Source organism: Nanorana parkeri, unplaced genomic scaffold (assembly GCF_000935625.1).
Source record: "Nanorana parkeri isolate BGI_ZX_2015 unplaced genomic scaffold, ASM93562v1 scaffold361, whole genome shotgun sequence".
Taxonomy (NCBI): domain Eukaryota; kingdom Metazoa; phylum Chordata; class Amphibia; order Anura; family Dicroglossidae; genus Nanorana; species Nanorana parkeri.
Window position 1 is genome coordinate 1138530 of NW_017306629.1, and position 13512 is coordinate 1152041.

General features: G+C 41.0%; 1 protein-coding gene across 1 annotated transcript; it reads right to left on the reverse strand.

Annotated features, from left to right (window-relative positions):
- Window positions 1-1381: 1381 nt before the first annotated feature.
- Window positions 1382-12815, reverse strand: LOC108788922 (heme-binding protein 1-like). The gene is made up of 4 exons (XM_018558823.1): window positions 12640-12815; window positions 7261-7390; window positions 4638-4806; window positions 1382-1619 (listed from the first exon to the last, which is right to left on the reverse strand). The coding sequence occupies exons 1-4, from the start codon at window positions 12781-12783 to the stop codon at window positions 1442-1444; spliced, it is 621 nt and encodes a 206-aa protein (XP_018414325.1). The 5' UTR covers window positions 12784-12815; the 3' UTR covers window positions 1382-1441.
- Between the last annotated feature and the right edge of the window lie 697 nt (window positions 12816-13512).

Sequence of the window (13512 nt, forward strand, 5' to 3'; positions counted from 1 at the left end):
CCAAAAAGCTGCATAAACCTTAGAAGCAGAATCAGCAGGTATTTGTAAGACTTTGCAGGGGGTGAATTAAGGGGGGTCAAGTATAGTCATGTATAATCTGTCAAGGGACACGGTCTTTAGATTAGAGAGCTTAGGGATGGTGGCTACAGATATTTAGGTATTTAGCATATTCTTAACAAGCATTAAATGAGCTTTAAAATATGTGCTCACAATCTCTGTGCTTCAGCCTTCTGATGTGGGGTCATGGAAGGGACCTTGTGCAATCGCCCAAAAGGTGGGTCTTGAGAGGGAACCACAATAAGGTTCCTCTGAGCCATTGGAGCCTTGATAGGTGGACCAATGTGAGAGACACCTTGAACAAAAGGTGCAACTCAAGGAATGAGTAGCCAAGGGTTGGTGCAACAGAATTGATAGGACCAAGATTAGGTCTTTTTAGGTGTTCATCATCAGGTGCTGATTATGCCAGCCTGAAGGAAACTGAGAACCTGGGCATCCCATAAGGTTCCAGGGTTGATTCCTAGTTGGTTAAGGAGGACCCCCAGATACTAGATCCTGGCACAGGATTCTAGTCCATTCTGTCACAGTCTGTGGGACCCAGATGCATGTCAAAACTGTCGGACAGGGTTTCCAGCTTTCTATCCACCAAATCCTTGAAGGATTTAAAGTCCACTACAGAGAACGATTGTTAAAATGGAACAGTACTACATTTTTATTTTTTTTGTTTGCGAGCAAAGGCTGTGTGGCACTGGGCAGGGCAACACAGCCACAGAGTCTGCAAACTTCCAGCGCCATTTGCGCACCTACCCACATTCCAAGACTCTGCCAATTACAGTGATGGTGGACACAGCTGTAAGAAGCTACGGTTTGATAGGTCTCTGTGCATTGGCACATCACGTTGCAGTACACTATTGCTTCTCCTGCATGCTAATGATTGAAAGGCATCATTTTCACCCTCCTATAGGAAGTGGCTGGGGGAAAATTTTACAGGGTAGTCTACCATCTGAAATAGCAATAAGAAAAAGGCAAGGTAGGAGAAATCCTTTTTTAATTTTTGGGTTTAGACACACTTAAAATACAGTACGCATAAGACAAAAGAGTCTGTGTAGTGACCCAGTTTACCATTGAATGTGGTTGGCTGTTTAAAGTTACAGATAAATGCCTATAGACAATACCAACCTTTTGTAAAACTACGCATTTCAGTGGAAGCAGTGTCATTCAAACAAAACAGAGCAAACTAATGCAATAGAAATAGATGAGTATTTCTTCCCTGTGCTGCCTAATGATATTATGTATTCTTCAAGGTTAAAAAATGACTGATTGCATGTTACAGGAAACTTCATTTTTCTATTTTGGATAAGATTTCAAATATACTGTTGTCTCTCCATATTAATCGGTCCTAGACAATACATAAACGGAAGACATTTTTTTTCCTCCTGAATTACTAGTTTAGGGACCTGAACCAGACTTCATTGTGACGGCCAAAAAATGTCAGGGGGTCATTGTAGGCTGCTGCCATTCCAGTCTGTGTATCATAGGCTAGACCGAGGGCGGTGAGCTCTTCAGAGAGAGCCTTAGAGTTTTTTTCATAGTCAGACGTCATTGCATAGCCACCAAAAGACCTGTCAAACGCAATAACAAACATTTCAAATTAGATATTTGATGACCTAACAGCATATATTAAAATCAAATACATGAAAGTTTATTCAAATTCATTTATAGTGTTTCTCTAGCCAAAACTAGTTCTGTATAGCTGTTGCCCATAGCAGCCGGTCAGTTTTGTCTGGTAAAGGAAATCTTGCTATGATTGGAAGCTTCATGGTACAAAGTCTAGACAGAACTTCTCACATATACCTGGGGGCATTTGAGAAAGGCAAGTCGGGGAAAAATGGGAACATTTGTACAACCGTGTTGTCCCATTTCCCTACTAAATGAGGAAGAAATGGTTTGCCAAGATCCTAGTCTCTAGGTTAGCCTTGGTGATCCTATCCCTAATACAGCCCAATCAATCTGGCGTCATAACTGGTAAAAACAACGGCAATGTTATTCAACATTACATAAATATTTACAATGCTGGCAATTGTAACATCCTGGTCTGGTTTTATCATTGGGTAATATGTAGGCCTCTAATACTGTATACTTTCTGCAGGAAACTTTGTTTGCCTAAATGGGTCAAAAGCAGGAAACACAAGGCTAGAATCTGCACCAATGTGGGTGTTTCAGATGTTTTCCCTCTGTATAGAGGCACCCTATTACTTTTTTGCCCTGGTTATGGAGTTGTTGGCATGTTTAATTAAAGGCATAAAGTCTAGATGGGGCCACTGAAGGGAGTGTATTTTTCTTATATGTTAATGATGCCCTTGTCTACCTGATGGTTCTGAAAACTAGTTTATTGCACTCCAAGATATAATTTATACCTTTTGGTGTCATTTTTAGGCTGCAAGTCAGCTGAAAAAAATGGAAAGTTCTAAGTTTTTGCCCACATTCCCCTTACCCCTTTTAGCACATTTAAGTACATAGGTATCTACATCCACATGATTTATCCAAATGTATCTCTTTGAATCTTTGTCCTATCAGAAGCCAGATGTATTCTTAACTAAATGTGTGGCACACCATTCCTCTTAACCTTATAGGTAGAATCAACCTAATAAAGATTATACACCTTCCTAAATATATTTATCTATTCAGGGCATCCACTGTCTTCCTCTCTAAAAAACGTTTCCAGTGAATTAACCCCACCAATTATTTATTTATTATACGGAAAAACTCATCACCAAGAGTGACATGGACTATATAGGCTTCTCTTGTAGATGGGGGCTTTGCTTTTCCTAAGCTTTATCATTACGTCTTGGCCTCCTACCTGGCTTTTATTCATGAATGGTTGACCTCTTCTGCTGAAAAAGCAGCCACATTGTCCTCATCTATTGGCTCATTAGAACAGCTGCGGGATCTGATTTACAGGTCTTTTGTTCAGGCAACTCTCCCTGATTGATACCTTTGTTTTGGCCTGGCACAGGACCAAGCAGGAACTAAAATATGACACTGCACACTGGTGGGCAAAAAGAGGTATCAGGTATCTTTCCCACCTGTTCCTAAACAGGACTTGATTTCCCTATTATTTTCTTCTGCAAATACCTCCTACTTTGGCATGCCCTGAAAGCGCAGTTTGGCTCTCTCCATGTTCCACTGATGTCTACTGCTCTTGAGACTTCCTTCAAGACTCCCACCAATGTAAAATCATGACTAAAATGTATTCTCTGCTACAAGCCTCAAACCAGCAACCTTACTCTGTTCACTACCTTCTCTGGATGATGACCAGTGGGAGGAGGGAACCTGAAATTAGTGTGCTGATATCATCAGTATGGCTTACAAATTAATCCAATTCAAAAATGTTTTATCTTTTGTATTACAACTCTGTTAAACACACAAACCAAAGCAGCAGATTTGTTCTACATCTTTTGGTCTTGTTATCTGATACAGGATTTGTGGACTCAGATTTACCCAATTCTCCATGTCGCATGCATATTGGGTACTGTCATTACCAAAACCCCAGTAGTTCTTTTGCTGCATGTTCTTCAACCCTTTATTTCTTACTCTGCCATCAGCAGACGTCCTCCAGCTACCAGGAAGTTTATACTTTGGTATATGAAGCCCTACCTAAATATAAGCTCATCTTCAAAGCCAGGGCATGCCCAGCTAAATTTAAAAAAAATCTGGGGGCCTTGGTTAGAACTGAATGCCACTACTGTTTAACTTCTTCTTTTGTGCCCCATAATGTTATTTCTATATGGTATTTTTACGGCCTTGCTTTATATCTGATATATCGCCTGCAAGGAGGGGAAAGGGTTGGTTGCAAGTGTGTATGCGGTGTTTACTGATGTATGTCTGATATTATTATAACCTGTGAGTTGCAATATGTTTTGGGATTTTTTTTATGTCAGTGGTAAATAGTTAGCACCAACCCCTCTAACTTTCACTTTTGGTGGACAAGAAGTAGAAATATAAAGGATCTACTGGCAGGATAAAAAATAACAAAGCTATGTTTTGGGGGGAACTGTTCTGTGTTGGTGCTATTGACTAACTGCATGAAGATAATTACACATGGGATCAGTTAAAATCTCTCCCTTCCCTCATTGTATGCGGGGCATTGCAGGCTGAGGATTTCTCTGAAGAACTTCAGGTATCACAAGAAGCCCGGTGAAACAGTTTGTATGTGCTTTTGTACATTGCACAGCATTACCAGTTTATACAAGACAACACTAACTAGATGTTAGCTGTATAGGTCGGGGGCATGTGATAACAGCACAAGTGACAGTCAGACACTGCCAAGGTAGCTATGGTGGTACACAATTAAGTATAGGAAATACTACTATAGTGGCTGTACCTTATATGTGCTCAGATTCCAATATATTATTTCCACTTCACAATTGCCTCCTTTATTCAAATTTGTGCTAAGAGAAAAACTGGTCTGCCTCCAAAGAAAACACCAGCTAAAATAGGACTGGATTAATATTTATTCCATTCTCAGTTTAGCATAACATTATTTTGTTATAAAACTGCATTTTTATAGTTTTTTATAGTTTACATTCCTGTCTTTAAACCAAACATAAAGAGAATAACATGCTTTCAATCTCACATACCTGACATAATAAGATGTTGGAGGAAAGCTTTCCAAAACAATGGAAGGATCATTAGGTGTGGGGGGACTCATCAATGCGGATGGCAAGAAGAGAGACATGGTGGAATTAACGTTGGTGTCAAGCAATGGCACAGTGATACGAACAGGTACATTCATTTTTATAGATATACCTTTTAAGGAGGAACAAAATATTGATAAAAACATTAGTGTTTTTGGTCTGTCCTGGTGCATTATAATTCATAATGAATGTGCTGCCTTAACACAACACACATTACCTTCCTACATAACATTGCTAGCACACTGCAGAGATGTGCAGAATTTTGAATACAGCTAATGATGGTTACATTATTAATGATTAACAATTACTCCTACTTTTTGCTGTATTGTGTGGCACCATCTTTCCCAACTTTGGTCCAGAAATGTTGCCCTTGGTTCCTTTACCCGATGTATCTCTCTGTTCCACCACCTACAATTCCCTCCTTCCATCTTTCTTGTGTGAACTCTGGCTGTTCTTTTTGGGAGTTCACTTTCCATTGGGTGAGACTATACCTCATTTCCTCTAAATCAGTGGTTCTCAATCTGTGTAACCTCAGGACCCACATTTGTCCTTGGTCATTAAGTCGTGACCCAAGTTGAACTGCAATGGAACGCCCGGCATTGCAGTACTGTGCATTCCGATGCGGGCAATAGAACTGTGGGTGGGAGGTGCATTTGGGCTGGCATTCAAATTAATAGAAATTCAATTTACCTCTCACACCAGAACGCGTGGTAGGTGCGATTGCGAAGTACAGCACATTAATCGTACGGGACTGTGCAATTAACGCATTGTATTAATGTGAATGGGCCCTCAAAAACAGACAACTACAGACACAATCTCACACAAACATACACACTCCCAAAAAAAATTAATGTTTTTCTTTTTTTTTAAGATCCACCCAGTCTCCCTACCTTATGAGAACTGGAGTGGATTCATAGCCTGGGGTCCGGTGTGGGCTGCTGTACTGTGATGGAGCTCCATTCATATGTGCAGTGCTTATACAGCTCCCTTGCGCACCCTATAGAGGTGCCAAGAGCCAGTATGTTACATCACACCGGTCCAGGCACCTGGACATGCGAGGGAGCTGTAAGCAATGCACATATGGATGGAGCCCACCCTACCTCAAGCTGACACTCGGAATCGGGCAGCATATTTTGAATGGCTGCTTAGCGCAAGAACTGACAGTGCTGCACTAGGGGGAGGCTGAGGAGCCCCTCACCTAGAAAAGTCACATGAGGACCCGATGAACACAGGGTCGCGACCCACTTTTGGGTCACGACCCACCAGTTGAGAACCAAGGATCTAAAGCTCATTGTTGATCGTTTTGCTTTCAATGCTAATTCTGACCTATAATTAACCACTTCAAGACCAGGTGTTTAGACCCCCTTCCTGGCCAGGCCATTTTTCAGTATTCAGCGCTGCGGTACTTTGACTGACGTTTATTCCGTCATGCAACGCTGTACTGAAATGAATTTTATACCATTTTTTGGGGACAGATAGAGCTTTATTTCGGTGGTATTTAATCACCACTGGGGTTTTTATTTTTTAGTGTTTAATGTCTCAATTTACCCACTTTGGTTTGTTTCTTTTGGTGATTGTTTTTCTTTCCAGCCATCAATGTACCTCCTCTGGTTTGGTGGACTGGACATTTGGGCGCAATCAGTGAACCTTCCCAATCATGATCACAATATCTATATGTTCTTCTATTTGAGCCTTTAGTGCAGTACTAACAACCTCTTTCTGGTATAGTGCTTCTGTGTCTAACTTTGGTGGTTCTCTCTTCCTTAAAAAACTGAACTGTTAACAAGAAAATACCATTTTACCATGCACACCGTCTCTCATGGGTAAAACCAGGGATGCCCCTATACGTTTCGCCACCTGAGGCCAGGGGTAGGAGGTTTGCAGGGTTGTGCACATTACAGAGGGGGTGGATGGCGTCACTGGTTGCCATGAGCTGGGCAGGATGCCGACCAGAGCGTCACAGGTTGCTAAAAGCACACCTGCAGACCCCCCGCTTGACTCAGGCTACATCATTTTAGGGACAGCCCTGGGTTAAACCACAGAGGCAGTCATACAGAGCTCAGGTTTGTTTCTCTGGACCCTGACCCTGAGCAGGCAGCAGTAACAGTATTTCCCAAAAATTTCCACACGAACCCAATTCCTGTAAGTCATCAGTTGTTTTTTTTTTCTTTCTGCTGCTCGGTTCTCATGACAGTGTGATTTAATTTATGGCTGGTTTAATATCCTACATTACCATGTTGAAGATTATATAATAGTGTTTACATATTATTCACCTTAACAGTTTCCTAGAATGAGGACTCTATTTCAACAGCAGGGCATTTAAAAATAAATACTGAATTTACTAAGAAAAAAAACAGTTCCATCAACTTTTCTTGCAATAAGAGAGAAGTGGATTTGCCTCATTATGTCATGCAGACCTACAGCTCAGCCTACCCACTGCAGGGAAGGAGAAGCTCCTGTGGCATCTTAAAAAATAGCTTTTTTTCTGGTTTTGGCCAGCTTATGGACGTACAGAGACCATTACAGGACCATTACAAAGGCAAACTGCAACATTAAACTGATATACCTTGTGAATTCTCTCCACTTATGTATTTAAAAAGGCGCCTAAAGGACTTCATTGTTCCTAGGCCCATGGATCCCGAGTTCAGGTATGTGGTTACCCAAAAGGTGGAATCATATCTTCTAACCTCAAACGTCTGAAAAACACAATAGAAATAACAGACATGAAAGTTTGGTGCCTTGTTTGTATAAATAATGGCATGATACAATTTACAACTGGTTTTCAAACCACTGTGCCAGCTCCAACTAATTTATAAACCAAATTGTTTTTGGTGACTCTTGCCTTGTATCATTATGTCTGGAATCCCATTTGTGATACTTTTGTGAGTTTGTGTTAAATTTAGTTTTGTCTTTGCAACTCTCCACATTAAAGTGACACTAAACTCAGGAGTTAAACCTTAAAAATGCATTCAAGTGCCCTAGCTATTAACAAAAATGTATCTCATTTGTGTATAAGTGAGCTGGAATCCTCAAATCATCTCTACATTGGTGCTGACACTGTCCTTCCTTCTGGAGGGTGGCTACATTTGTTCCCCATGGTCCTTGTGTGTGTTGTAAAGTAATCACTGCTCCAAGCTCACTCCAGTGATGGACTACAATCTCACCTTTAGTTAGCTAATTTGTATTGAAGTTAATTGTCATGGGAGGTTTAACTCCTGACATGGGTCTTATATGTCTTAGACCACAGAGTTAGACACAAATTTTAAAATGGTGCAGTACTATTTCTAACGCCTAGACCAGAGATTGCTGAACCAACCACAAACTAAATGGGGATCATCTATGAGACTGGATAAAGCTAAAGTGGAGCTAATGCCTGCAGGAAACAGTCTTAATTCCCTAATATCTATTCTTGCCATTAGATAGTCACAGTCTCCAATGTTGAATAATGCTGGCTTCACTTTTAGGCCCAAGTCATCATGGATCCGCCCCATCCTGTGACTGGACAGCTAAGGAGAAGCTGCACAGTGATTAGCTCATCTCTCTGTCAGTCTGCTTTCTATACTATCAGCAAGCTCATTGTCAGCACATGAACATTAATGTATGTGTTTTTATATCTGCTTGGAGTTTAACTTCAAAGCGGCATTATTTTATTTCAAGTTTATACAAAGGGAGAGAATGAGAGAATTTTACAGGTGTCATTTTTCATTTAGGGTATGTTAGTACCAGCCTGGTCTGCTGCAGTGCTTTTAACATGCATTGCATTATGACAGCCCATGAAGTTGGATGGGCTGCCTAACACACAGCAACAGACCAAAATTGTGCATGCAGTACTTTTGGCAGAACAGGTGCACTGCAAAGGTGCGTTGGTGTGCCACTCAGAATGAATGGTACACCATCGCAGCAGCACACATAACAAGTGTTACCATGCATTACAGCAGATCACTGGTGTGAATGGGCTCTAAAGGTATTCGTTGGAAGGACAATACATGAGGAACAAGAGAAACACATATGCACAATGACAGCGTGAACATTGTACACTTGATGACAAAGAAGTAAAAGGTGTACACTCATTAATGAATGAGTAAATTAGTGTACACTCATGTCGAATGAGTTAAAGGCGTTCACTCAATGACATATGAGTATAAAGCATTCATTCAATGTCGAATGAGTAGAAGGTGTCTACTCGATGCCGAATGAGCAAAATGCGTACACTCAATAATGAATGAGTAAAAGATGAATGAGTAAAAGGCGCACACTCAATGATGAATAAGTAAAAGGCACAAACTTAATGATGAATGAGTAAAAGGCGCACACTCAATGATAAATGAGTAAAAGGCGCACACTCAATGATGAATGAGTAAAAGGCACACACTCAATGATGAATGAGTAAAAGGCACACACTCAATCATGAATGAGTAAAAGGCGCACACTCAAAGATGAATGAGTAAAAGGCACACACTCAATGATGAATGAGTAAAAAGCACACACTCAATGATGAATGAGTAAAAGGCACACACTCAATCATGAATGAGTAAAAGGCGCACTCAAAGATGAATGAGTAAAAGGCGCACACTCAATGATGAGTAAAAGGCACACACTCAATGATGAATGAGTAAAAGGCACACACTCAGCGACGTGAGTAAAAGGTGTACACTCAATTGCAGAGCTTATATTAACAATGTCTGGAATAGAGCCACCTCTTCTTACAAATGTTAATACGTCTTACAACTATTTTAATAAAAAAGCTCTTATCCAATCCATTTTCCAAATCCAGTCCTCCTCATTAGAACTGCCAATAAGTAGGATTAAAATTCTTCTTGGGTAACTGAGCAACTGGTGCTAATGCAAAGGGGCTTTATGCATAGCTTCTTTTAAGAACAAGTTGTTTCACGGATGGAAGTGTCTTGAGGGAGACTGTTGAATGCAGCAAATTTCTTCTGGCCAATCAGAAGTTTGCAGGCAGGAAAAATGAGATTCAGTTAACCAATAGAAGAAAAATCATTTACAAGTTCTGCACAGTACTGGGGTTCATCTCTGATTACAGGGATTGGCTCTCCCAACTCATTGAAAGATTGTAAGAGAATTTCTACACTTACATTGTTTACAATTGCTGGGAAGATCTATTTGTACCCTGCTTTATAGCAACCTTGTCAACAGATCATTCCTTTTAACAACCGTCTTCCCTTAACATTATATGTTTATTAAAGTATTTGATGCATGTTGTTTAGAAGTAGGCTGAGCATATTTCCTTGAGCCAAAAACAGGACATTGGGATGGCAAAAACGGGACAGTTTTTGCCATCCCATATTCATGAAAAGTAAGATCACAAAAGTTTTATGACAATAAAGTAGATGTGTACAGCATAAAGTTTTTGACAAAATTAATTATAATGCTTTCGTATTCGGAGGCAATGAGCCATGTCCCTGGAGCAGCATACATGTGTGTACCCAGAGCAGCATACATCTCACCAGGCTGCAATCTCACCTGGGCAACATGTAGATCTCTGCAGGGCTCTGCCGGCAGTGGCTATGCTGTGTGGAGAGCAGGGCGTCCCGAGGCTGGGTGACACCCGGAGCGGTGTCCGAGTGTCACCCCACCAAGACGTCACCGCGCATGCGTGAGACGTCATCGCACACGCACGGCAGTATTCCGATACCTGCCGCCGGCCATCTTGGTGATGGACGCCGGCAGAGAGAGGAGGAGACAGTCACCTGGCGGGATAAGGTATGCTGCCGGGTCCCCTCCTCTCTCTCGATACTGTCGGACATTCGGTCCATGACCGGGCGCCCGACTTTTCAGAGGGGGGTGACACCAAAATGACTGCAAGTCATTTTGGTGTCACCCCTCCAATGGTGTCACCCGGGTGCGGGCCGCACCCCCCTTGTGAGGCCACTGGTGGAGAGTGCCGTCTCCGGGGCTGTCCATGGCTGTGCCTGCACCGGGAGGGAGGAGATATAGAACTGGACAGGCACTGTCAGGGACAGATACTGCCAGATCCAGAGCAGGCTGCCGAGGTCACCCAATGGCTGGAACCGCTGTGTCTAAAAAATTTAAAGGGCCAGTATCGGGACATCCCTAGATACTGGCCCTTTAAATTTTTTGTATGTAAACAAGCATCGTCGGCTGTTTAAATTACAGTCGGTAATGCGAGGAAAGGATGTTTTAAAACACCCACCCACATTCAAGAAGCCACTGCCTGGCCATTTAATTACAACGACCGGACGGAATGTAGTTAATTGCAAGGCAAACAATAACTAATGTGCGCTCAGCCTAAAGATGCCCATACACCTTACAATTATCTGCAGATTTTCTGTGGTCAGATGGAAAAAGTGCAACAGATTGGCCCAGGTGGAGATTACTCCATCCACACAGTGTAGATGGATGAATCTGTTGCACCTTTTCCATCTGACCATAGAAAATCTGCAGATAATTGTAAGGTGTAAGGCCAGATTTAGGCTAGGCATACACATGTAGATTTTTCTTATTCATCCGACAGGGAATCACTTGATTTCCCCCATCCACGCTAAACAGCCTGGATGGAGGAATCTGCACTGTCAGCTATTGCATTCAGACAGCCGACACCCGTAGCTGTATGATAGGTTGCATTCGCTGTTTGGCCAACAATTTCAATCAGCTTCTTTCATTTTAAAAATGAATTTTTGTAGGCCTGACAGGGCCAACCACAGTTTGAATTTCATCTGATTTAAAAGGAATTAGCCAAAATTTGCGCCATATATAGTTAGCCTAAACCCGGCCATACACATCTTCTTCTTTTAAACTGTGGTCTCAACGCAAAAAATATAACAGATTCCTCCATCCATGCTAAACAGCATGGATGGACAAATCTCCTGCTGGGCTATTGTATTCTAACAGCGTCAGGTGTGCTGTGCTGATTGGCTGCCGTCACTGTTCACCCCAAAATTTTCCAACCAGCTCCTTCAATTTTGTGATCAAAAGATGCCAGACAGAAGACTGCTGAGAGGGCCACCCACTGAGCAAATTCTCACAGTATATGGCAGAAGAAAGTTCAGGTGACGGATAAAGTAAAGAGTGATTCACAGGCAAAATTAGGTAATCTGACCTTTACATAGCAGACAGAGATTGTAGTAACTCTTTAACCTGAGAAGATTTAACTCTTCACTCTCAGGAATCTGAGATCTGAAGTGCAATTTGACATTTAATAGACATTTACTAAAATTAAGGTAAACATGCAATGGTTCAATTCACATCATTTGGATTTGTTTAGCTTTTTAAGTATGTAAAAAAAAGCTTTAAGCTATTTGTTAAATGACAATAAAATATATCAGTGAGTAAGCAATGTATTTGTTTCCCATGGCTGTGCTACATGCTAAATAAATCCAAGGGATGAGCAAAATTGGGAGATTACATATAACTCAAACAATTCAGTACAAATCTGGATATTGTGGTAAACATTTTGGCATTTTGGTAAAATGCACTGTAGTCAATGGGTAAAGAGAAAATACGGTGGATTTTGGTGGTCTTTAAGGGTGCAAATGGCTGTAATTACAGAAGATACAAAAGCTTGCTTTAACTATCCTGAAACATTTTCTTGTGCCACAAAATTGTCGTCATTAACTGGGAAAAAATAGAGTAAAATTAAAAGTTAAAGAACAGTACACAAATAAGGAAAAAACACCAAAACAGAATACTAAATGAAATAAACTAAGCAACCCTAAATACACAAAATTTTCATAAAGAAAAGTATTTTTTCCAAGCAAATCTCATCTAAGCAGCTCAGTGAACAAAATTGAAAATACTCACTTTGGCGTAATTTCGGCAACAGTAAAATCAATTTTTTTTTGGACAGCTATGTGTATCTGTTAGAGAATATAACTAAAATGAAATGTAATTATGGCAGTAAAAATTCTAAGTAGTTTATTGTTCCCCATGACCCCTCTTTTTTTAAATAAAAAGACTGACTTACATTGTATTTCTTCAGTACTTGATATCTGGGGCACTCATATGAGCCACAAAATGGTGGCAGGCCTTCAACTGCATTTTCTTCAGCTTTGACTTCAGCGCCACACAGGGAGAACAAGCTAAGAACCAGCAGACAAAAACAAGCCATGTCTGCTCTCAGGGAGTCCAGAGATTACTAAGGGGGAGGGTGCGCAGACTTGCTGATACATGCTGGATGCTGGGGAGGGACTCAAACTGCTCGCTACAATGAAAGGAATGCTTAAATCCTATGAATAGATTTCCACATATGATGTTTTTTAATTGAAGGAACAAGTTTGTTTTTTTCAGTCTCTCAGTTATTGAGATAATGTTGATGTATCATATTACATGTAAAATATGCATCACTGTATAACTGGATTCACATATAAAGAATTGATGCCTACAGCCTACACCTCATGTCTCTATTCTAGGGTGACATAGCCACAATTTTCAGTTATCCCAAGGGGATGGATTCGCCACTATCAAAGTGTTTACATAGGAACAGAATTTAAAGTGAAGGAAACTCTCCAAGAGAAACGCAGACAGAAGTAAAATATTATTTTTTATTAAAGTGACACTAAAGGAGTTAAACCTTAAAGTGACATTAAGGTCAAAAGTCACCCCCCCACTACTAATGTAAGGACTTACCTTAAACGATGCCTCTTTAATCCGTTCATCTTCCTCTTTCCTGTAGTTTTTAGCTGTCCCTCCAGCGCTGGTGCGGATCTCCGATCCAGCGCTGACTTTTCTGTCCTCCTCTTCTCTGATGTCCCATGGAGTCTGTGTGGGTGCACGCTGCTCCATAGACTTGACCTTGTTTCTCTCCTCATCTCCCGGCCGAACATCTGAACTGCTCAAG